Source organism: Pezoporus wallicus, unplaced genomic scaffold (genome assembly GCF_028554395.1).
Source record: "Pezoporus wallicus isolate ANWC-B61680 ecotype Strahan unplaced genomic scaffold, APGP_CSIRO_Pwel_v1 contig_3952, whole genome shotgun sequence".
Taxonomy (NCBI): domain Eukaryota; kingdom Metazoa; phylum Chordata; class Aves; order Psittaciformes; family Psittacidae; genus Pezoporus; species Pezoporus wallicus.
The window spans coordinates 11510189-11535346 of NW_026635034.1; the positions used below are offsets into that span (position 1 = coordinate 11510189).

The window sequence follows — 25158 nt, forward strand, 5'->3', positions numbered from 1 at the left end:
GACAAAATTTGAATCGTATATGTAAATAAATACATATTAGGTCCCTTTTAATAAAAAAAATCTGCCTATTCTAAGTATTTGAAATATTTTGGTGCAGTGGCTTGTTCCATAGACACAGCTCAGAATTACTTATTTCCCATAGACATCTTGTATTTACACGTAACAACAAAATAAGTTATAATAAAGTATATCCTTCTGCCAAAATCTATTATGAGGGTCAAGTAGAAAATCTTACACATATTAAAAAAGTTAGGGTTTCTTTTGTCTCCAATCCTTCCTGATCCTCTATGTAGATCCTGAGTGACTATGATGGGACTTCAAAAGTCTGTACGTACCCAACCCCTGCGAAGGCCACTAGTCTCGAGACCAAAGACAGCATAGACAAAACAGGCCAGGGCAAGCAGCAATGACAGCTGTCGCTGGAAAGTCAATGATTGCTCAAAATTAAGCTCTTCTCCTCTCCAGATATCATGATAGTTATCTATAACCCATTATAGTAAATGGGGATACAGAAGATGGGGAACTCACATTCTTCAGAACTTCTGGTTGCTAAAAGCGGAGAAACAGCTGAGTTCAGGTCTGGTGTGAGTTCCCTTAAATGGAATTCTCTTCCTTTCACCAGGTCTTAATGTAACCAACAATACTGAGATACTACAATGATGACAAGTTTGCTTGAAAATATATTGAAAATGCTTAGGGGGTGATTTTTCATTTCTGATATAGAAATAATTATTTTACTCCATTTTCTAAATAAACAGCTAAGGTATCCCCTACAACCATATTCTGTAACTTAGGAATAAAGGAAATTTACTTCCTGTGCTCAAATTTTCATGTTTTGTGTGTTCCAATTACAGACATGCATATTACCTGCATAATACACAGAACAGCTCTTACGAAGACAGACACACTAAATGTAAGTCTCAAGAAAACCATGTAGACACCCAGTTTTTCCTTTGTGGAGACAATAATTCTCATTTTTTTATGCAATAAATGTTCATATGAAGAGCCACTACATACTTCAGTAGCTGTGCATTCACAGGTTCATTGCACAGAAGTGAATTCAGTAGGTACTTTAATAATGTGCATTAAAGCTACCCAGCATGGACACATACACACACAAAAAAAACCCACAAAAACAAACAGATCACTGGACTGGGAGGAATATAGTTCTTTTAAATAGCTGGGCCTTGTTTTAACACGGATTCTTATCAACCGAATGGCCAATTCAGTAATTCTGGCAAAATCAAATATTGTTACCCAAAGGACAAAGGGATGAAAGTGAGATGAGAGGAAGAGGAGAACACTTGTGGGTGTTAAAGAGACAAGTTGGGATGAGGATGAAGAAAAGCAAAGCCCTGGAAAGCACATTTTACTACTTCCGGTAGTATTGATACACAGAGTGGAAGTGAAGTATTTCCTTCAGGAAGGCATAACCTTCCCTCTTCTAGCCATAAGCTGTTTCCAGCATCTACCTCCTTCAGTGGCACCTTCTAGGACTCTGACATAAGCAAAGTAAATAGCAAGGTCCTAGCAGTACTGCTGCTCCTTGTGGTCTTCTGCTCTGTGAGTTTCCCAGGGCTATACTGGCTACTTTTATCAACTTTATGAACAAGTAACCTAACATCCTCTGTAACATACTAGGTTTCTTTCTGTATAAAAGGACCAAACTCAACTGCACCGCACTATCATAAAACTGGGATTTAACCAACAACATTAAGCACTGTTTTATTCATACAGAAAGTTCTCCATTTGCTGAAGCATTGGGAAAAAAAAAGAGAAAAAGATTATGTGTGTAATGAGGAAGATACTAGTTCCCTGTGCAGAGATACTGAGGTAGTCCTGCATTGCATCACTGGGCATACACTATAGTTGGACTTCCAGGCTAGCAGGCTTCTAAGAACACATCTCCTGCAGTGCTCTCCCCAGCATTCAACTGCCTGCTACCAAACTTGTTCCTAATTGAGAGACCTGGGGACTGAAGGTCAGAGACACTAAAGCGGATACTGTCTCATTGAGGGCCATATCAGACAAAGGGTCATTCCCACAGGAGCAACCTCTCATGCTTCCACACCATCATCTTGAGTTTTCTCAGCCAGTCAGAAGAAGGGAGAACTCCATGAATTCAGTGCTGCTATTAAGAGCTCTCAAACTTGGCAACCAATTCCTATATACAAGCAATTCTGCCTACATATGTTTGGATCTGACATTGTGCAGGAGCTAACAAACCCTGATGGATCCTTGATAACTTGATAAACAACTGCACCAGCAGTCCTTAATTCCAGAAGGAGAGTGCTTTGGAACACAGAGCCTGCTCTGGATGGGGCTGATTTTGGCCAGCTGTATTTCTGCAAGACATGAAATCTGTATGCGGGTTTTACCCCTATAAGCAGTTAAACTACTTAGACTCCTTAAATCAACAACCTACAGCAGTCTTCCTACACTTACTCTGGTGTTACTGGATTGTGTAAGGTGAAAATCTTTAAGGCAAAGCATCTTTTTTTCCACCATTCTGTGGGATTTTGATGGTGTTAAAATGTCAGAAAAAGAAATTAAAGCTTTCAAGCTCAAAAGGCTCCATCATCCCTTACTTTTATTGGTTTTATATCCGCTCTAAGTCTATTTACTGCACTCAGTAAGTCCACCTCTGATTTACAATGAAAGTAAAATCATCCCAACTTGGTGCACTGCTCTATTAAAATAAACAGTTGCTATAGCAACATTTTCAAAAGTGCACTTTGTGTGATGGTGAAATCTTATGTAGCACTTTGTACATAATATTACTATATAAAAGTGCTGAAAAGAAAGATTCATTAGTTTATTTAGCAGGAACAACTACTTTGATTATGCTGACACATAAGAAGAGATGATAAATGATTAAGTTCTGCAACATTCTGCAGTTTCCTTATTCTCTGATGTTTAATTAGGTGACACAATCTTATTTTTGTTTTATCTGATACATCTGAAAATTGTCCCTTTACTAAAAAGTAGAGTTTGTACAGTCATAACTCACTGCATTCAATTCACAAAGCTGTATACCTTAGATGTAGTACAGGATTACAGTGATATGTGTATGTATATGTTCTTTGATACTTAGCTCCCATGAACTCTGTTTACAGTGCCTACAAGATGATCATCTTTGTAAAATAACCTAATGGCTAATTTCAGAGCAAAATAACATATTTTATAAAAGACCAGGATGACTTGTTTGTGTTCTGAGTCGCTGCCCCACAGCCAAAAGTTTGTGCTAGCAGATTATGTTCTGTGAACTGATTGCAAACCTGATTCTCTCTCTGCATGTCATTTACCTTGTGATTTTCAGAAAGCCTTTTTATGGGACAGGTATTTCCCTCAAGCTGGCACGATACACTTCCTTGGGACAAAAGAGACAACAGCAAGAATTACATACTGTATGTCAAGATTTGCTGCAACGAGATATCCAGATGGAAATCTGTTTTTACAAACACTGGATTCCAGAGTTGTTTATGCTGCACTTTCTCCGTATTATTCTTTGGTCAAGAATCTAGGGAATATAAAATGATCACAAACCTGTATGTTATTTTCATGTATAAACCTTTATAATACAAGGGAATATGACTGTGAAAGATTCATGAAATTAAAGGTTTTCTAATTCTAATTTCTATTTCTAACAGCTTTATATCAGTTAGTTACAGTGGAAAACGCCAGATCAAGGTGTACAGAAACAGACATTATTGGTTTGTAGTCACAAAGAGTAACTATCAACTTTGGCGGAAACGCTTCTTCATTTCACTCAGTCAAACGATATTAGTTCATCGTGTCCAAAATATTTTTCACCAGTGACCAAATAAAATCTAAGGTCTGTCTCCATTCCGTCTTCTATATCCCCTCCACCAAGCCAGTAAGAAGAAAAGAATACACAGTGAGGCTCAAACATGGCTCTTCAGCAGCAGCAGGACACTTAATCACTATTGTATCACTGGGAGTGACTTAGCATAGATTATTAAAATGGTTTTTGAACTCAGACAATAGGCACCTTAGAAATAGATGCACAGCTGGGTTACCACCAATTTACAAGCAATATGCTGTAATAAAAACCTGAATATGCAGAAGTGTTTGGTTTATCCTTCAGCCTTGTTTACAGATTTGAAAGGCCTCTCAGGTAAAGAGAATGTGCAGGTAATGTAAAACATAGGACATTCACTTTGCTCTTAGCAAGTCCTAAGGCTGACTACTGTAATTGCAGAACTGAAAAATCACCAATTCAGCTCTAAGCCTGGAGCCATTCTTAGTAGAAAAGGAGCGACAGGAGTAGATCTGCAGGATGGAACACTGACTAAAAATAGACAAGTATGTTGTAATAACTGATCAAAATCTGAAGAACGTCAGTAGCTAAGATCTCCTTTTTACAGATATTCAGCTACTACACTCATACCGCATGCCTGGTACCAAAAGTAACAGACTACCATAAAGCACAGAGGCCTGCATCCTTTGGTGGTTGTTTCAGAAACTGGTGACATATCCAGACTAGGCCTGGACGAAGTACTTTGGTATGATAGTTGTTAAGCAATAGTGCAGAGACATTAGGCAAGATACCAGTTCACTGAAATAACTGTTCTACAGGAAGAAGACCTTGCCAAAGGAAACAATTACTTTTTTTATAGCAGCAAAGGCTCTTCAACATTCTGGTTAATCTGTCTCAGTGACAGCTGCAGTTGTTAAAGACTTAAAGGGTCTAGTGGCACTCTGGTAGGTAATGTATTTTAAAACCCATAGAAAATTAGAAAAGTATAACTTCAAGAATTTATGAATTAAATATGAAGGCACTTTTTGGCAGTCAAGTGTGTATATATATTTGCTGCCTGAGGACAGGAAGTTACTTAAAAGTACAACTGAGAGAGCTTAACAGTGACTCTATTATGAATGGACCAAAGTAATTAAAAATATATGCTAGAGTTCTAAGAAACTGATGGTAAATGGATCTTCAAGGGTCTGGTTCTTTGTGAAGTAATTTTTCTTGTGCATTTTTCACTGATTTAGTCTCCTAATTTAAGGCAGTCCAAAATACCAAGTAAGAGTAAGCACTCAGAAAATAAAGCAGCAGCTGTATCCATGCTGGTCAAATATCTCCAGTAATTGCCTGTGACTGATCTAGTTTTCATTAATTTCACAATACTAAGGCTGGTATATTCCTTAAATAATTAGTTATCTGATGAGCAGGTGCAAAGAATAGTATCATTTAAAGTTAATGCTTTAAAAAGATTGTGGGTTTAAAACAAACATTTTAAAAAAAGATAATTGCACAATAACTGTAACTGAAAGGGTGTGAAATTTAACCATAGTCTTTGCTGTACTCAGCAATATAAAACCCATCTCTAAGAAGCTAAAACCTGCTGTAGTCAAACAGTAACACTGTTCAAGCGCCATCTGAAGACTGAGATTGCCGCTTTGAGTGGAAGAGTATTTGTTATCTACGTCCTAGAAACCCAGATTGTCTGTTTGCCACACGTGTACAGGATGCACAACAGGCTGTTTTGTAATAGGTGTAGACACAGAGCCGGGCCTGAACCACCACATTGCAATTGTAGTATTTATCTTTGCAGTTCTCATCTGTGGAGAAAAAGGAAGAGATAAGAAACTGAAAAAAAGCAGTGTTAGAGAAATAAATAACCAACCCCCTATATTTTAAAGTGTGAAATCCCTTGCACCTGTATTTAAACATTCATTGTCAGGTTAAAATAGGCTACCGATGCAAATTAGCTAGATTATTCAAGATTTTCTACTTTTAATACAAAGATACATAGAACTGTGGAAAAAATGCACCTATTCCTATTTATCCTCTTGTGGGGGTTTAAGTGTGTGTGTGTGGCTGGTTTTTGATGTACCTTTTTTTTAAATAGTTAAATTATTAACTTAAGTAGTTATCAGCTGAAGACTGTTCTACAGTGTGCTTCTATACACTTGCATCTTTCTTTCCCTAGTCATCCTTGTTACTATTAAAATCAAATCTGTATGAGTTGATCAACTAATTCCAAAGCCAAATTATATGTAGGTGTGCATTTACGTTGCATACAAGAAAATGGCTTTATTGCCCTTACAGAATATACTGTTACAAAATACATCATATCATACACAATCCTTTTTCTTTTTTAAAGACTCTGCCAAGAGAAACCTTTGAGAATGCAAGGAAGCTGCATAGAAAGACCCTCTATTTTCACAAAAGCAGATTTCTCACACTCTCAGCAACTTCAAATGTAAGCCAGTTCCTTACATGTTACAAGAAAAAAGTTTTTAATTGGAAATTAAAGCCTCCTTTTACACTATAGAAAAGAGCTGTATTTCATGAAAAATAAAGCCTAGACCTTGAAGAAAATATACTTCAACACCTCTGCAAGACTATTAAATATTTTCTCCACTAGATGGAGTTCCATATTTAAACCAGAAGTTTCTTCTTCCTTACCTATTTCAGGGATACAATCTTGTGTGTTACATGGTTCTTTTTCTTCGGGTTTAAGCTGTGGATCACACTGAGTACTGGCTGTCATATCATCTGACAGACATCGTACCTCTCGAACCCGAAATCCTCCTTCACAGGATTTGGAACACTGAAATACAAAGTTCATGAAGGCCATATGAGATGTGAAAATGCAGAAAGAAAAAACTGGGAACCTTGAAGCCAGACCCAGATATCACTGTAGCCTTTTATCAACTTCACCACTTCTGGTGGCTTTGGTTTGTGTTTTTTTGACTAACTATGTAGCTCTTAACATACAGGCACAATTTTGTTAAAGGTTAAAAAAAATTTATGACCACAGGGGCAACCACCAGACCAGTAAATATGACAGACACTGAGCAACTGAAAGCATGCTAGAATATTCCCCTTCTGAATTACTTAGCTACTTCCTTCTCTTATTAGCCTTGTTCTGCTGTGGTTATTTATACACGTCTCAAATCTACTTTTTCCACAGTGTTCACATTTCTTAGTTTAAGAACTTGCTGAACTGAACTTCAGTACTTGACTGTACTGCCCTGCCCTGCCCTTTTGCCTCCATTTATATAGAATCAGGAATAATCTTAAATGCCTTTTTTCTAGCACTTGATTATTTTTCACTTCTTGCAGCACAACAGTTTTCCTGAGCATTATGGGTTTATTTGAATTTCTAAAGAAAATATTTCTGTGCTTCTGAAGCCAGAGACTTTTGTACTTGCTTGACTTGGTATTTTTAAAGCCAATTATTACACATTTCTGCCCGTACTGAAACAAATCCCCTGTTGATTTCAAGAATTTTGCCTGATTGAGGTCTTTAAGATTTGGCTCACTGTCCAGTTTGAACTAAATGCTCACAAACTCAATTAAACCTGTGTCATTTATAGTGATTAAACCCTTAATAGGCCCAAACTAGTACAAATGTTTTCTTTCTGGCCTTCCTGGCATAATTATTTAGTTCCCTAACATTGCAAAAACAAGTAATCACTATCATAAAATCAGTTAGTGTACCAAACTAACTAAAATACTCTCAATTATATATTCTTTAATTGCTCTTTCATCTTTAAGTACAACCCTTCTCCTTTTTAGAATAAACACTTAGCCTGTGGTGGCAGTAACTGAATGCTTGCAGGTTTTTATATAATTACTCTTGTTACATGCCTGTATAGAGTATTGTAATTATCCCACATCCAGCAATAAGAACTGCAATTCGGGTCTGTAGAGATCTTCAGCACTTAAAGTAGAACCAAGACAGAATTTAGATGGTACATACAGAACACTATACACAAACCCCAGCATTCTTTCTTAGCCAGCCATTTAATCTCCATGACTGAGAGACCACACCATTTATCCTAGGTCATATGAAAAGTCTACTGAAGATATAAACTGGACAGTTTCAAAGCCGTTCTGCTGGTTTTCACACCATTTTTCATTCTAAGTTGACAGTGGACTTCCTGATGTCCATTTAAGAGACAAATGTTGTCTTTTTGGGGGGTAAAAATCCAACCAAAGGATTTTATGGCACTTGCAAATGTAGCTGGTCCACTTCCAGGGGAAACTGGATATACATGAGGCTTTACAGTAAGTTTTTTCTCAGTGAAGTTCTAAGTAGTACAGTGAGCGTTTAAAGCAAAATATTATGGTAAAACTGACTTTAAAAACTGAATATATACCTCATTCTTTTATTAAATGTTCTTTAATTTTAATGAAACTAGAGTTCTGAAAAGAACTTCTTAGTGCACTAGTGTCATTAAGGAGCACATCAACTTCATAAAACAGGAAGATTTTTAGAAGAAGAGATCAGTAATGAAAAGATCAGTGTCTCCTTGTGCTCAGGATATTTTCTAACTTTCCTAAGCTTCACTGGTTGCTAAAGAGCATGCTTTCTTTTTAGTATCCTTCCTGTGCAAGATTAAGGCAATTTCATGATCAAAGTTTTATCCAAATGGCATTCCCTTTTAATATACATGGAAAAAGATGTATCAAACAAAACCAGATTTAGAAAAGCGTGACAGACTTACTGTGCTCCATTCTGTATGAAACCACTTAGATCCACATGGCTTGAGGTAGCAGGATTGCTGGCTGGGAGGTTTTTCCAAATATGAACATTCATAGGGGTTCAAAACATCAAAAGTACCTTCAGTTTTCCTAACACAAACGACTTCTCTCTGTTGAGTTCCACTGCCACATTCTGTAGAGCACTGTATCAGAGAAGGAAAAAAAGTGTTGGCATTTGTTATTCTACTTACATCCTCCAACTTGTTTCTAAAGTAATGTGTTTCTCCACATTATTTGTTTCTGAAATAAAACAACAGACACACTTGCATTTTAAATTAATATTCCAACAGGAAAATTTGTAAAGTTTTGTTTATTCCCCATTCTTGGGCACATGTTTAGACAGTAACATCCAAAATCCATTTCCTTATTATATGTTCTCTCCTCAGTAAAATGGACTTAACTGTATCTTTCCTTGAAGCATTGGCATATATATGACTTGAATAGAAAGGGAAAGGGTAAAGTATTCCTTAAGTTTTTATCTCTCAGAACCAGAAGAGTAGCCCAGATAAACCTTGGGTTATTATTATTATTTGTATGTAGTACTAACGCAGTAGCCAGCAGTGCCAGTTAGGAACCAGGACAAACAAACGCTGAAGGATACAGTAATAACTGAATTCATCAAGTGACTCCTGACTGTAGGTGTGTCAGGTATTACTTATTTACTTTTTCACTGTTGCAGTGGTTAAAACTGTACTTCTGTGGATCTTTATTCCACATGGTGCTGCAGACTCAAAGCATACTTCTAATTATATTTATGAAGAAGACACAAATCTCTAATTGGAGAAATCTGTAAGTGTAGTTCTACCTGTAGCTACAAGAAGAAACTGGTATTTATTTTTTCTAACAGAAAGAGAAGCATGACTTACTTTCTCCAGAAACACTGTTACTGCTTCTTGCTGAAGCAGGATTAAATGCACTGTGCTGAGGGTTAGAAGGCTGGAGCACAGTTTTGCAGCTTTACAAATCCCCACATTCTGTGTGGGTATTAGAAAATGCCTTATCTACCAGCATGTTCCTTGCATATTTGCAAGTGTCTGTGTGTTGCAGTGTTGGCTGTACTTTTGAAAAGCAAGCTTGACTTAGGTGGACTCTTATTGCCCATTTAAAGGTTAAACACATAATACTGTTCCTGACACTTGTAAAAAGGTTTTTAGAAGATGCTTTCAGAAACATACTGGTTTCTACGTTGCATAAAGGACTATGATTTTTAAAAGCTTTTTCTAGCCTAAGCTCATCAAATGCTATTAAAAGTGGGGATTTTGTTTATATTTTGGTTGGAATTTATGACCCTTTTACCAGATACCCACAAAAACCTTGAGCTGAGTGACAAACCTTGAGATGAACAGACCAAATAAATTCTACAGGAAATAATGTAACTGCACTTCCTTTAACAGTGAACATCTCTTTTAATGTTTTAATGTCACTGCTCTCTTTTAATAGTTCCTCCAAAAGACAGTATCTTAACATTCAGCCTTAACTCTAGAGAAGCAGAATACGGAAGGTCATCCACCAATGCTCCCTCCTGCTTTGGTCTTTTACAATACCTGTCCTTTTCAGACTGTCTGCTTTCATTTTGGCAGTTAGAAGTCAGGATCTGGCTGGTAGAATAGATGTTTTCAGATACTTGTTTCAGATAACATACAGCAAAGACTTTGTGCCCTTGCTATGCATCAAACAATTCAATCTCATGTAAAGAAAGGTAAGTCAGCTCAAAAAAAGGGGCTATTGAAAAGGACAGTTTGTTCAGTTCTGGGCCCCTCACTACAAGAAAGACATGGAGGTGCTGGAATAAGTCTTACAAGGAACACCTGAGGGCACTGGGGGTGGGGGTTTAGTCTGGAGAAAAGAAGATTCAGGAGGGACCTTTACAGCTGTGCCTGAAAAGGAGGCTGTGGCGAGGCAGGGGTTAGTCTCTTCTCTCATGTAGCAAGCGACAGGACGAGAGGAAATGGCCTTAAACTGCATGAGGGGAGGTTTAGACTGCAGATTAGGAAAAATCTCTTCACAGAAAGGGTGCTCAGGCATTGGAACAGGCTGTGCAGGGCAGTGGTGGAGTCACCATCCCTGGAGTGTTCAAAAACTGTGCAGATGAGACTCTTAGTGACATGGTTTAGTGGTGGACTTGGCAGTCCTGGGGTAATGGTTGGACTTGATGATCTTAAAGGTCTTTTCCAACCTAGTTGATTCTATGATTCTATGACAGAAACTCTCCCATTCGGAACAGAATGTAAGAGCTAATATGACCTTACTGAATGCTGTAAGTAAAAAGTCCCAGATTTTATCTGTTACTAGAACTGCAGCTAAGTATGTTTTAAATCTGAATTTGTTACTACTCTTATACAAGTAATTATCACTTACACTTGAAAGCATTAGCATGGTAGTATCCCTGTAATCTCTATCTCAGCTGCACCAGCTTAATTTCCAATTCCTTATTACCTGGAAGGATCCTGGAGCATGAAATGCAGTGAGTTAGCAGCACAGCTGAGAGACTTTTCCCTGGCAGCTTCTGAAATGCCTTTGTTCCTGACAGCAGAAATGTTCATTTAGAATGAGCAGGACTATTAGGTATGGATCAAGGGAAGAATTTGTCTTGAGAAAAGAGCATCAGGATATTGGCACTAACCAAATATTGTTCTCTTTACCTATTATCATGAATTTCAGTACAACAATACTAAAGGTAACTTTTGGTTTGGCTATTGCTTTTTGTCTTACTTAGATTTTGGAAGTGCTCTAGGTTGATCAAAAGATTAGATAGATAGATCGCTAGATAGAGAGATGATAGATAGGTAGATAGATAGTCCTGCAGGTATGCATTATCACAAAGGCTTTAGGAAAGTGCAAATCTCTTGCTCTAGTGTTCACCTGAATATACTAAGCAGCTTGCTGTTATCTTTCACTTTATAAATACACTGGGTCAGTAGAGGAGAAATAAAAATGAAGATATAGAGGGAGAAAAGAACAAAATCTTATTTTCAAAAAGAAGAAAAAACACAGGAGGTGCTGAAAAGTATTGAATATTAAGTCATAAAAAAACAGAAAGGAAATACATGAACATTCCGGAGGTGCAGAAACACACACATCTTCACTGTACAGAAGCATTTTTTAAATTAAGATACCAGCAGAAAACAAACCTGTGTTAACGCTCACCTGTGTCCAGCCCCCAGCAAACCACTCCACTTTACCAGCACAGGGTCCATTATTACAGGGAGTTGTTTCAGAAGGTCTGTTATTGCCACAGCCTTCCAGAGGCAGACTGCTGACATGGTTTGTCATGCAAACCACTGAACGTGTACGGACTCCATCACCACATTCTGCAGAACACTGGGGAGCAAAACACAGAACACGTTCACTACCACATCCTCCATGCTGCACAATGAAACGAGAAGCAACAATTACAAAAAGTAAATTAATTTATGCAAAGTCAGTAATTTCTTCTTTAAGCGAGCTATAGCAAATTATCTTACAGTTTCATGCTTCTGAATACACTAAAAGCAATACCTGTCCTTTACAGTCACAAATAAAAAAACCTGAAGGATTAGGAGAGAAAGAAATCAATTTTTTTCAGCTTTTATTAGCTTTCTTACTTTTCTTTCCTTTTTCCTGTCTGTAAATTCTTTCAGTTTTCATTTTATTCATCTTTTTGCATACTGATTAATAGATATGAGAAGGAGTAATTCCAGTAAGCAACTTTTCAGACAGCAGTCATATTTCAGTTCTATGAGTTTATCCTCTGACCATTCAAGCTGTCATCCAGGTCAACTCTTACAGTTTTTAAAAGGATGAGGCTAAGAAGACTGGGGACTATGGCACTGCATAGTGCATTCTGGATCTTTTCCATATAATGAGTTTACAGAGTCATAAAAATAGAAAAATATGACATTTTTGACAGGTGGTTTCAAAAGACTGGGGTAAATCCTCAGCAAATAACTGTAACTTCCACAAATTATTGCACAACCAGTTTCACGTGTAAGTTGTTAATCATTTTTAGCAGACGAGGCTGCTGGAGAAGTTTGTGTGAATTCCGTGTTGCTTTCTAATGATATGATTTCCTGGTAACTAACATTCACCATCTAAACTTTCCACTGTTAAATTCTGAAAGCTGTTAATAAATGTGCAGGTTCTTATGTCACACGTTTGGAGATAGTAAGCATGTCATCCATAAATCATGCAGGATAAATTCCATTTGTCATCCATCTACTTCAGTGGGAAAGTATCCAATATTCTACAGTTCTGGGCAACATCAAACTATCAACATTTAAAAAATAGAAACATGCCAGGGAAAAAAAAAACAAAACGATTTCTTGTATTAGACTAGGGGTTTGTTGCTTAATTATTTCTTAATAGTCCCTTTTTCTTCTAAAATGCATTTGGCATTTCATGTCCAGACCATTAAAATAAAGAAAAACCCATGTGCAGCTTATTGAAAGATATGTATATAATTAAATGTAATCAATTAGAATTATACTGCACACATAAAGAAAACCACCGATAAGTATGAAGTATATGGGAGAAAAAGATGCATTTGATTGATATTTCAGATTTGATTTCTAACATACAATGTAATTAGTTAAAGAAACTCTATATTACTTCTGCAGTGGAAAGTACATTCCTTGTGAATGAATATAACTGTAATGGAACATTTTTTAAGATATTACTGAATAAAAGTAAGAATTATTTCAAGAATGGTAACAAATCACAGCTTGATTTGACTCCCATCAGTAACAATGTAAGGGTTCATATCCAGTAGTTCGACTACAGAATAGCAGATGCCATGACAGCACCACTGTTAATAACGGGATGAACCAATGCAGTCATTCATCTTCTCAAGGTAGAGAGACTAGTGACTGAATGTACAATTTCTTGCAAACTGCTCTTTACTCACGTGCACTGAAGAACATTGGTTGTGTGAAACATGTTATCATGTTATAGTTACTCCACAGATACCGTATTGAAAAACATGTTTTCCTATCAGCGAGTTGGTTGCTTTCCCAAGAAGTTGGAATAGAATGGAAAAGTTTTACTGAAATGGAATCTCCAGAAAACTAAGAAAGTGACTCAACTTTTGACAAGTCATTTTTTTAACAAACAAAATACGAACTACTTTCTCAGCAAACCAGATTTGATAACTAAGGAGGTCTTTTCCAAGTAAACTGGCAAAATCCTGAAAACACAAGAATGATGTAAATTGTGCCAGCAGTGAACATTTTCTTCGACATGTAAACTGAAACTAAACTAAACCCATTTCAAACAGCCCACTCATGGATAAAGTGACCGTTTAACTGAGCCCCATACAATCGCTACCTTTCAAACCCACGGTACAGAAATAAATTTTGTGGCTGTTCATATTTTATCCTTGGCAAGTACATTCAATTACATTATGCACAGAGAACTATGCATGTACTCTGCAAATACTTTTCTTATTTCAAAGTAATTTTCAACTGACAATCTAATTTGCTTTTCTACTTTGCAAACCAGAGCTAGGAACAAGTTTAGTCTATAAAGTCATCCAGAAAATCTCCACAGTCTTATGTTATAAATGATTATGCATGAATTAGGCTTCCATATCCAATAACAAAGGAAATACCAAATGGGAAGGTATAGGGTTGTCCCACCCTCTGCTGCAAGATTTTACTACAGATTAACTACCCTCAAAGGATTTGCAAAGCCAACTTAAACCTGAATGTTTCTGCATTAAGTATTTGGGTTTTCATGGGTTTTTTCTTCCTTTCGGTAAAAATCTCCCATGTGAAAGCCATGATTTCCAAAGCCCAAGGCAGGGAGTAGGGAGCGTTTTGATAATGAATCCTCTCCCTTTGGTTTTCACAGTCGACACACCCCTACATTCAATTTTGTGCCATTGATTTGTTGCATTAATACAGAGTAAATGCTATAACCTAACATTGTACCGCATGAGGAGCTTTCGCAAGCTGCACGTTCTCTATTCTGGTCCTGTTATTAAAGATATTCTATTTCACTGTCTTGTTTTAACTGGCAGAAATTCTTCAGAAACCTTAGTCTGTGGAACACCCTCCCTAGCTTTAAGGAGTCTGCCATTTCTCCTCTTCCTGAGGTCCTTCCCTCATGAGTTCAGTTTCAGAAGATTTCCATTCCCATTAAAAACTAGAAATAATTAAAAAATCCCAAACCCAACAACAAATGCAGTGCTCTGATAGTTGTCAGAAAGCAAGTTTAGCAGCAGTCCACAAGGAAGGCTAGTTGCTGGGAGTTTGGAAAACTCCAAGTGGAAGCCTGAATTTTTGTCACAGCCACGGGGCATGGTAGAAGAAAACCCCTTTAAGTGTGCCAGTTCCCTTTCACTAATGTGCCAGTCCTACTCATTACCTTCAACTGGGGCAGCGGACCACAAGAAAGAGGCAGCAGGAAATCTACCAGAACTCGAGACCTTTGAGGTCCCAGCATCATTGCTAGCCTTAATTAGATTTTTAAATAACAACCGATTGAGTTGAGTTCCAGTAAAACATCCCCATTTGTGCAGGATTTCCATCTGCCACACTTTAATCTTCATCATCTTAATTATGCCCCACAAGACAACGAAGTTTTCTATGAATCATCCTCCAGAAGTTAAATAAAAATGAAGATTTATGTTTGAAATACTTATGAAACTCCTCAGCATTATTTGATCTGCCTGGAGAAAATCCCTTTCAGAAGGGATTTTAGAAGGATTATGTAACCTGTTTTGCCAATAATAAACTAAGAATTTTATTTCAGAAGCTCACTTCTGCTGCAGTTCCAAGACTGGGGCAGATTTTCAAAGGACATAAAACGATTGACAGCAGTGGGAGAGGGGAAGCTGGGCGAGTCAGAAATGTCCTTATGTATTATTGTCAAAGCACTTTCTGATACCTGGATTTAAATTATTTGCTTTAGAGTGCATCTATGCATACAACAGGTGCTGGATCTGAAGTCAAACCACCCTTGTATTTTGTTGAGCAGATCCATGCTATCCTCCCAAAGTGACAAAGTTTCGAAATATGGTCTTACAATTTTTGGACACTTCAGCTGGATGATGACTGCTCCTACACATGCACTGCTCCTTTCTTTATATGTAGTTGGTAACACTATGTTGTGGTTTAAGCCCAGCTGGTAACTCAGAACCACGTAGCCACTCTTTCATTCTCCCTCTTCTTCCCCCCACCCTGCTCCCGGAGGGATGGGGAGGAGAGTCAAAAGAATGTAGCTCCCATGGGTTGAGATAAGAACAGTCCAGTAACTAAGGTATAACACAAACCACTGCTGCTACCACCAGTAATAATAATGATAAGGGAAATAACAAGGGGAGAGAATATAAAACTAAAAGGGGAAAGGGAAATAAAAACCAACAAACACAAGTGACGCACAATACAATTGTTCACCATCCACTGACTGATACCCAGCCCAGCAGTGATCTAGCCCTTCTGGGTAACTGCCCCCAGTGTCTATACTGGGCATGATGTACTGTGGTATGGAATACCCCTTTGGCTAGTTTGGGTCAGGTGTCCTGTCTCTGCTTCCTCCCAGGTTTCCATGCCCCTCCTCACTGGCACAGCATGAGACTAAAAAGTCCTTGATCAGAGTAAACAGGGTGCTTTTTTTTTTTCATGAGAGGTCTCCAGATTGAAATGAAAAACAGTGAAAGAAGAGTGTGAGCTACAAACTCTCTGGTGGTTTCCACATATCACTGGTCAAACCCACTTGTACCTGTCAGGTAATGATTTAGGATTGTGAGGAATAAAGCACTGATTTTGAGGAAACATACTGTAGTTCTCTAATGAAGATATCACAGAAGCTTTGCTGTTACTCTTTCTAATGAAGAGAGAAATCCAGAGCGTGTGTTTGATCTGGTTTGATTTTATTCCCTAATGTGCACTTTTTCTTCCTTCCAAGATTTTATTTTGGCCTCAGAATCTCATTAACATCTAAGAATTGTTTGTATTTTGGCTTCTTTTCTAAGTATGCTCTAAACATAAAATGAGAAACAAATGAACGTTGATGGCAATGAGAAATAAACAAAAATGCAAGAGGGGAATCCTCCAGCTAGATGCAGGGCAACACTGGTGAGTCTCCCGTGCTGTAAATCAGGGGAATGCAGTTTCCCGCTTCTGACCCACAGGAGAAGTAAACTTTCCAGCAATTAGAGCTGTCAAGGAATCAGTCATGTGAAATGTTTGCAAAAATCTCATCTGCTCCCATCAATCCAATTTTGTTGCTAAGTTCAGTAAGGTTCACCAGCTTCACCCAACTGATTAATGATTGCAGTTTGGTGGAGCTCTGCCATTTTAATGCAGTCTGACATCTTAGGAGAATTATGAGACAGGAAGCCACCTTTCTACAAACACACGTAAAAATATCACAAAGTTTGTCCAGACTCTCTGTAGGCAAAAGGGGTTAAAGATCATGTGGAACTCAAACCCATGAAACTTAAGTTAATTTTCTTATTTATACTCAGGACAGAGCAATACGTGTAAAGACAGGCGCATAAAAATAAGATGAGTCTCGTTTTACTGCTAGAGACTTTTAACTTGTAATCTCTCCAACTGAAATGAGTAAAAACTTCTGTTTCTCCGAAGACTGAGGGATATCAGAATATGGTGTTTAGATACACTTCAAAGACAGAGCTTATACTTTTCAGTAAACAAGAGTTTGTTTCTTAAGGATTAATTGCTTTCATACCTTCTTTCACATGTTCCACCAGTGTGCACATGGTAACCACACAACTCATAGGCTTTGCAGTTAAAAGTGTGCATGTAACACATACAATGGACTCTGATACCTGTTTATCAAAATAACTCAAGGACTGTATTGCTTTAAGGAACATGGAGGTATTTCTCATTACTTAGGCTTAATTATATGTGTAAAGAATCAGTCTGTGCAGAAACTGAAACCAAGAATGTCGATGCCATGGGAAGGAAACAGGCGGGCCATAAAATACATACATATGTGTTGTGGGAAACCAAGATGGGACAACATGGCGAGAAGGCAGGCAAGTGTTATTTATGGAGTAAAAGCTTTACACGCAGCTCACCCCGGGAAGCAGCCACAACTCCCCCACACAGGTTGCATGTACTCCACTGGTTTTTAAGCACATGTACGTTGTATCGCAGAAGTTACAGCTAGGGAAATTCAATGATTCAATCTTCCAATTGAGAACCACAGAACTATTAATGAAAATGAAGGGAACTAGCATGATTTTGCATCAATTCTAACTTTGCAAAGATTCAGTAAAATAACCAAAAATCTTCCCACAAATCCTAAATTAGATCCTGTCCTTTTCTTAAAACTCAGATGTGACTTTTCATCTCTCTCCGTTTTAAAAAAATGCCCTAGTCAAATTCAGCACCAATATACATCAGTTATGAAATCCTGAAATTTAACATCTGTTGGCAGCAAAGACAAGTGTAATTTTTATGTTACTGTGCTTTTTCTTGATGCTTTGCTAATTAACCAAGGCTATATTGTAATGCCCCATGCATCACATAAATCTGGACATGGAAGTTTGATATATCCCCTGCTGAAAGAGAAAGTATGTGCCTAACTGATTTCTGACAGGCCTCTGGAAACCTCTACTTGCTGCATGTGCAACAGTACACATTAAGTGTTTGCAAAATGTGTTTAGAAAAGTACGGGCCAGGCCTTCTCTTATGGCTGTAACCAAGTTTGAACTCAACCATTTCAAAGTTCCAACATCCTCGAAAGTTATGCTAAGTTCTTTTACCTCTTATTTCTAACCACGGCTGAAATGTCAAAATACAATGGGAAAGACTGTTCTGTGGTATTTCCAGCTGGGACTTGAAGTAGGCATGTAATAAATCTCACAAAGAAAGTCTGTTCTTGTGAGATTTCCACCACAGTTTTGCAGACTCCAGAGGTTTGAATAAGCTTTCTTTAAGCATCTGAACTTTTGGCTGCTTATCTGAACCATTTGTGGCTGCCCATCGCTGATCTATGCTTACTGCTGGAGAGTGGCTTGGCTTAAAGTACTTTTTAGAGAACTGTTTGGGGAAATCTCACATGCAGAGTTCACTCACACACCTGGGAATGGCCACTTCCATTCCATGTTAGAATTCTCTTGTCTTTCAACAGATACACATTCCTCTACAAATAGAGACTTCTGATCCTAAAAAAGAAATCAGCCCTTGAAGAGAACAGTAAGAAAGACAACAGCCAAAGGCCTGACTTTGCAAAGCTATTGACTACTCCTATATTCCACTGACTTCCAGTAGAATCACTGCCACTAAACATCTCCGAACATCTGAGTTACAAGGTATGTGTGAATCGTAGAAGATCCTGCATATTCTAGCCCAAATCTACTTTTTTTCCTGAAATAAGCTGTTCCTTCCATTTTATTTGTGAATCAAGCTTCAAACCCACTGCTGGCAGAACTGATAGTGAATAATGCCAAGTACAGTAGCAAGCATTTGGAAGGAATTAATTTGTACACTTATATAAGCTGAGAAGGTAACAAAATCCATTCTTTACTCTCCAGCCCTAAAATGGTTGTGGTAAGAGAAAACCCCAACATTTTTTGTATTACCTGTTTCACTTCTGTGTCTCATTTAATACATACAAATAAGCATAGTAACATTTTGCAGTCATAAACTTCAGCTACGAAAACTAGTTTTAATTCTGCAAAATCTCAATCTACGATAACGAAGAAAACATTGATGCGTGAGTCTTCACTGGAATATATGCACTTTATATGGTGGAACTTCACTAGCTGATAGTAGCTGGGCCAGCTTTTGTCTTTGAAGGTAGAATGCATTTTTCTCTCTTACTTGCAAATTAGCACTGCACAAAGCACAGCTCTACAAGCTAAAAATAAAATAAATAAAATAAAATCAATAAAATAAAACAAAACAAAACACTGCCATTTCCCCTACAGCAAAATCTTTGCCATTTGCACTAATACCTACACTTCACCTGATAACTTTGTGTTCAGCTACACAAGAGCATACACTGAATGAATAACAACTGGACAAATAAAATTCAGATGGCAACAACAAAGATTAGTGTATTTATTTTTTCTGTATAAAATCTATTCAAGTTATCTGGAGGCTGAAAATATTGCAGGCCTTTAATTGTAGCAAGAGTCTGATCAGCTTTTTTAAAATCATGTGATGTATGAGGTATTTGTCCTAACTGTGAAGTTCCTCCTCCTTCTCTGCACCTAAAACGTGGAAAATCTTCTGAGTGTCCAAACTAAAGCATAACCTATGAGCCAGACATTCCTAGCTTTCAGAGGTACTAGCACAAAATAATCTAAATAATGAATCCATGAAGTGGTAAATAAAATCTTACATTTTAATGATAAACTGTATTATATGCCTGCCAAAACAACCAGTCAAAAAAGATGGAGATGCAGTGAGGATTTCACAGAATGAAGGCTCAACCTGTCTACAGATGAAATGGGTATGCAAGCATCCACAAGAATGACCACAATACTGGGCTTTGCTTAGCCCATTTGTAAGCCTTCTAATGAGAGCATATAAATACCATTCTGAACAACTCTGAGCCCCAGTCATGAAAAAAGGTGAATCACTGCTGGGTTTGTTGCTTCCATGCAGAGAATCTGACTCATTGGAATTAAAAAAATACATCCATGTTCACAAAGTACAAAAGCCTGAATCAACCTTGCCTGAGTTTATGAAGTTGTTCCCCTCTTTTCACTGTTATAGGATAATTGTTTTATGGCTTGAACTTAAACCCAGACATCAGGCCTCAAACCTTCATCCCTTAAAAAAACAGCAGGGAAATTTTTAGAGTCTGAATCTTGAGATTCAGGGCTAAGCAAGGCAGAACAATAAATCTCAGCACACTCAATATTTTGGGAATTGCAGACGCAGAGCCAATTCCAAATCCAGATGTTTGGCCATGTACCCGCACGCTTGCCCTTTCTTCTATGCATTCTTGTATCTAATCATGCAAACCCAAGATGCCCTTGGGATTATTATTTTTTTGTTTGCACTTGCCTGCTTAACCAATCATTGATAAACATGGGAAATAAGATCATTTCTTTTATGGCTGTACAGATGTGTATTTTTTAACTCTGATGCAACTAAGTTGATTTAGAAGGTTTGGCAGCACAAAGATAATAAGAAGCCTTACCCTGTCACTCCACTCTGTAAGGAACCAGCTCTTCGCACAGGGACCCATGTCACAGTTCTCAATATCATTTGGCCGCAGCTTCATGTTACATTCCTCATCATCAACAACATCTCCAAGGTTGCTGACACATTTCACATCTCGGGTCCTCTGCCCCACTCCACAAGGCACTGAACACTGTAACAAAAGGGAGGTTGCGTTAGGAATATGCAAGAACTGTAATGGTTTATCAGGGAGCTGGGAACATACAGCTCATTCATTCCTGCTAAGACATCCACAGAAACTGCAGAACTATTCTAGAGTGCCAGGAACAGGAAATAAAAAGACATTAGTAGTTTTAAGTCACATTCTCAGTCTGTAGTAATCTATAGATTACTGTGAAGATATATTTAGAACACATAAAATTAAACCCTATCTTCAACAGGCCATGCTGCACCTTATCAAAATGAACTGCTGGTATTTGGATTGCAGGCTGACATATTCAGCATAATTTTGATTTTAATATAAAAGCAGATATGAAGCAAGGGAAATGCAAAGAAACGGAACTTCTGAATCCCTCTTACAAGCAAAGGCCTCCTTCTCCTTTACTCTTGTCAACCTCAGAGAATGCTAACAGCTATTGGTATCTCTGCCTCATGATGTGAAGCAAACAGATCACGAAGCAGGACAGGAACATAATTTTCTGCTGTGTATGCATGAAAAGTTTTGCTGAATCCTGTAAACATTCTAGAATTAAAGAGGAAATTTGCTGTGAATTTAAAGATTAAGGACTGCAGTACTTGAATACAAGGGTATCTAACTGAGCTACCAAAGGCAGCTCATTGTTTTTACCTTGCTTTTGAATGCTTAATCATATCTACTATATTTACGTGTCAAAGACTTTTATGTAAAATGTAAAATACATTCTCTACAGCAAGACACTTCACAGACTTCATCCTCAGACTGCAGTTATTTCCTCAACTGTTCACTCTAGAACACCGGCCAAAATACAGACTAGATGTGTGAGGTCATTAAATAGCAAAATGGTAGTAAGAACAAATACTCCACTTTATGTTATAAAGGGAGCAATTTGTCCAGAGTTGCTCTTGAAGTCTAGGCTGCCAAGGTGAAAATTACCACAATGCCATTTATTTCTTATCAGATTTAGATCAAAGTTTTTGACATTTGTATGTCAGAAAAATGGTAAGCACATTAAAATCTTAAGATGGGCTTACTTTTAAGATCACAAACCTGTCTCTGAAGTGAAAATCTGACTGTACTTCAGTAAGCACAAACACAAACCAATGTTCTCTTGAAACCAGTCTGCAAACTCAGATGCTCCTTTCTTTATGATGGAACCTCATGCCAAGAACTTTAATTTTAATACCAAGATGAAATTAATCACATAATTTCATTGGAATTACACTTAAATTCAACCAGCTTCAATATCTAAAGCATTTCTTTAGCTTGATTCACCATACGCAATAAACCTCTAAGGGTTCTGTAGACTCAAACACTTCTCAAAGTGCGACAACACACAAAAGCATCTCCCTTTTCTCATCATCCGTATGATCAAGACTTTACTGTCCTTTAACTCCAGATGGATTTTAATTCATCATTAATAATGAATTAACCAACCAACTTATCTTTACCTTCATATATCTAGGTATTTCTGTTTCTTTAATCAGGAATATATCAACATATCAAAGATACTTCACGACTAGAAAGTTAACAATGCCACCATCAGCCTCAGAAATGCAGCAGCTCAGGGAGTTAACTCACATAGGCTTTATCATGAGGGAGGACCCACTATAAACCCACACAGTCTGCTGCATGGCTCTTTAGCCTACTGGGACTGTGTGGATGGAAAACTGTTACTGCTGCCAGTGGACAACACACTACATGCTGTGACTTGCATTCCAGCAAAGCCTGGGGGAATTAGGAGCAATTCTATTTCAGTAGAATAGAAAAAAAAGGTTTAGGTTTAGAGTTTAAGCTGGAATTTGTTATGGTCTATCCACCCACACAATTCAAGCCTAATTTTTTTCATGGCTACCTAAGATTTGTTTATCACTACACCTAATAGACCAGGATATTTTCTCTTTCACACAATGGCCATGAAAGTATCTAGGATGATTGTCAGGTTGGCTAAACCTTTTCTGAACAACACAGGGAAATAAAAGCTCAAAACAGTACTGTCCACATTATCTGAAAGCCTTGCCATAGCCTCAAAACAACTACAGTAACAGTAGCTACTTACACTATCCTTAACACACACATAAGGTTAAATAACTCCTGGAGCTAAAATCTATGTGCTGTGACAAAGAGCAGAAAATTTGCCCCCACAGGCAAACCTACCAGGACCCTCTTCACGCCAGCTCTACTTCATATAGTATTAAAAAAAACCCAACATTTCTCAGAAGCACTGTGTACTTGTGTACACACACATCCATGTGTTTTGTTCTATTCAGTCACTGCTTCTTTCTGGTTATGAACTGAACTTTTCTGGTCATAATCTAGCAGGGTTTTCTTGATCTAACGTTCACTTATTTCCAAGGCTTTTCACATTCCACTTCCCTGTTTTAAACCAAAACAAATTTCATGTTTGATTAGTGATGCCTGGAAAAAGTTCTTTTCTGAGGTTTACACCATAAATTTATCAGTCACACTTACTGAAGTCCACTCTGTCCTAATCTGCCATTCACTGCAAATCTTTAGCTGGCAAGTGCTGGTTGTCTCTGGTTTCTCCAGGTGATGACAGCGGTACTGCTGAACTGTCAAGGTACGATTGGCATACATTTGCCGGCATAAGATCTGTCGATGCTGCATACCAAGGCCACATGTTTTGCTGCACTCAGACCATTCCCCTATGTCCCAGCTAAAGAAAAAAAAAGGGAAAAAAATAAAGAGGGTGTTTTCTCAGTAAAGATGTCTCTAATACTGATTTTAACAGCACTCAACTGACATGATTCTGATGCTGGTATAGAACCTTATAAAAGAACATTTAAGCCTCTGAATGAACCACCATCCGTTTTGAAGACACTGTTACATACTTGTAACCAATCTACCTGTAATGGTTGATAACAGTAAGCATGCATACAGATTGCACAATTCCTGGTTTCAAGGCATACTACAAACATTAATTAAGTCACTAATAGCTGTTTCTTTTTTTTAAAGACTTTATTATCCAGGATTTCATTCATCAGTAAAACTGAAATAGCAAATGGTAAGCAATGAATACATTTAATTTTAGAGATGAAAAGAATCCCTTAGATATATTCTTCTCATTCCAAGATTTCACTGTATTTATCTAATCATTTTTGTAGAAACATGCAATTTTCCCCTCTCAGTTTTCATTTCAAGCATGAGGACATACACAAGTAAGGAAAGTATCTGAATTGTTCACACATTTTATTTCAGAACTCTTCTGGAGAGCAAGCAAAATATCTGTATTTTTTTAAATAAATATTTACTTATCTTTGAAAGAAAAAGGTGAGAAAAATGCTTGCTGAGAGATGATGTCTTCAAGTAAATGGCTTCAGAAATTCCTGTGTATCTAGCATGCACTAGGAAATTGCTTGTCAGGCATCTCTAACACTGTAACAGCACTTAACACCATTAGAAGCTTTCATGGGATAAGGAGTAGCCACTTGCTGCTCAGAAGAGAACTGGGAAATGTAACCACAAGAAAGATGGAAAACACAGCTGCTGACCTGAAATAAAGTAACTATAATGACAACTGGGCTTAACCCATTTATTTTCTTGGTATAACCCTGGATGAATTGACCTCTTTCTTTTTTTTCCCTGGCATTTTGCTGTTTAAAAGAAGTTGCCCAGCCAATTCTAAGTCACAGTCTCCTGATGTCAAGTGCCTTTTTGGAAGGAAATCACACATGAGGTGGTTGTATTAGTGTGCTGGAAACAAGGATGATCATTTCAGAGTGCAGTCTTCAAGCTGAAGGACTACTGAATTCCAAGAAAGGCGATGTTTCTGAGAGAGAGCCATTGTGAGCAGTATCAGCTTCTTCTCATCTCTAAATATGATACCGTATTTACCACAGCACACCGATCCAGTGTGGAGTGATACAGCCTACAGAACCTCTTCTTTAGACAGGTATATGAGGATGCCCTTCACTTGAAAAAAAACATACCCATAGAGAGACCCCGTATTGTGTGCACACCTGAACAATCACACCAGTTTTGAGAAATTACAGTCACTTGTTGCCAACTTCCCTTTTGCCTTCTATGAATGCTACTGATCCCTGTGAATGGGAAGAAGGCCACCAAAACCTACACTTTATGACACAAGTGCATAGCACTTAAGAGTTCAAACTAGTTTTCTACTCAGAACAGCCTCTTTCGCATGCAAAACCTCAATGACATTCTCTTATTTCACTTGATGTAAATTGTAATATCTTACAAAGCTGGACATGGGAAGAGGTTGCAGGCTTCCTCTTCTGGAATGGGTTTGGTACTGCTGTCACAGTAACTCTCAGATACCTCCTCGTGAGTGATTCTGTTGACGCAGTGGAAAACTGGGTACTGTGACCCTGAAATGA

At 37.7% G+C, this 25158-nt stretch overlaps 1 protein-coding gene across 7 annotated transcripts in view; it reads right to left on the reverse strand.

Moving 5' to 3' along the window:
* Nucleotides 1-2671: 2671 nt before the first annotated feature.
* THSD4 (thrombospondin type 1 domain containing 4) overlaps nucleotides 2672-25158 on the reverse strand; it is a 314334-nt gene continuing 291847 nt past the window's right edge. For 6 of the 7 annotated variants that reach the window (XM_057398789.1, XM_057398780.1, XM_057398774.1 and 3 more), the window contains 7 exons: nucleotides 25020-25149; nucleotides 23273-23477; nucleotides 20624-20797; nucleotides 11669-11842; nucleotides 8485-8664; nucleotides 6437-6581; nucleotides 2672-5586 (listed from right to left, as the gene is read on the reverse strand). In XM_057398789.1, the coding sequence (XP_057254772.1) occupies nucleotides 5444-5586; nucleotides 6437-6581; nucleotides 8485-8664; nucleotides 11669-11842; nucleotides 20624-20797; nucleotides 23273-23477; nucleotides 25020-25149 (1151 nt within the window). In that variant the 3' untranslated portion in view covers nucleotides 2672-5443. Of the gene's footprint in view, nucleotides 5587-6436; nucleotides 6582-8136; nucleotides 8366-8484; nucleotides 8665-11668; nucleotides 11843-20623; nucleotides 20798-23272; nucleotides 23478-25019; nucleotides 25150-25158 lie in introns of those variants that run through there. The other variant, XR_008970824.1, reaches the window with a different exon arrangement.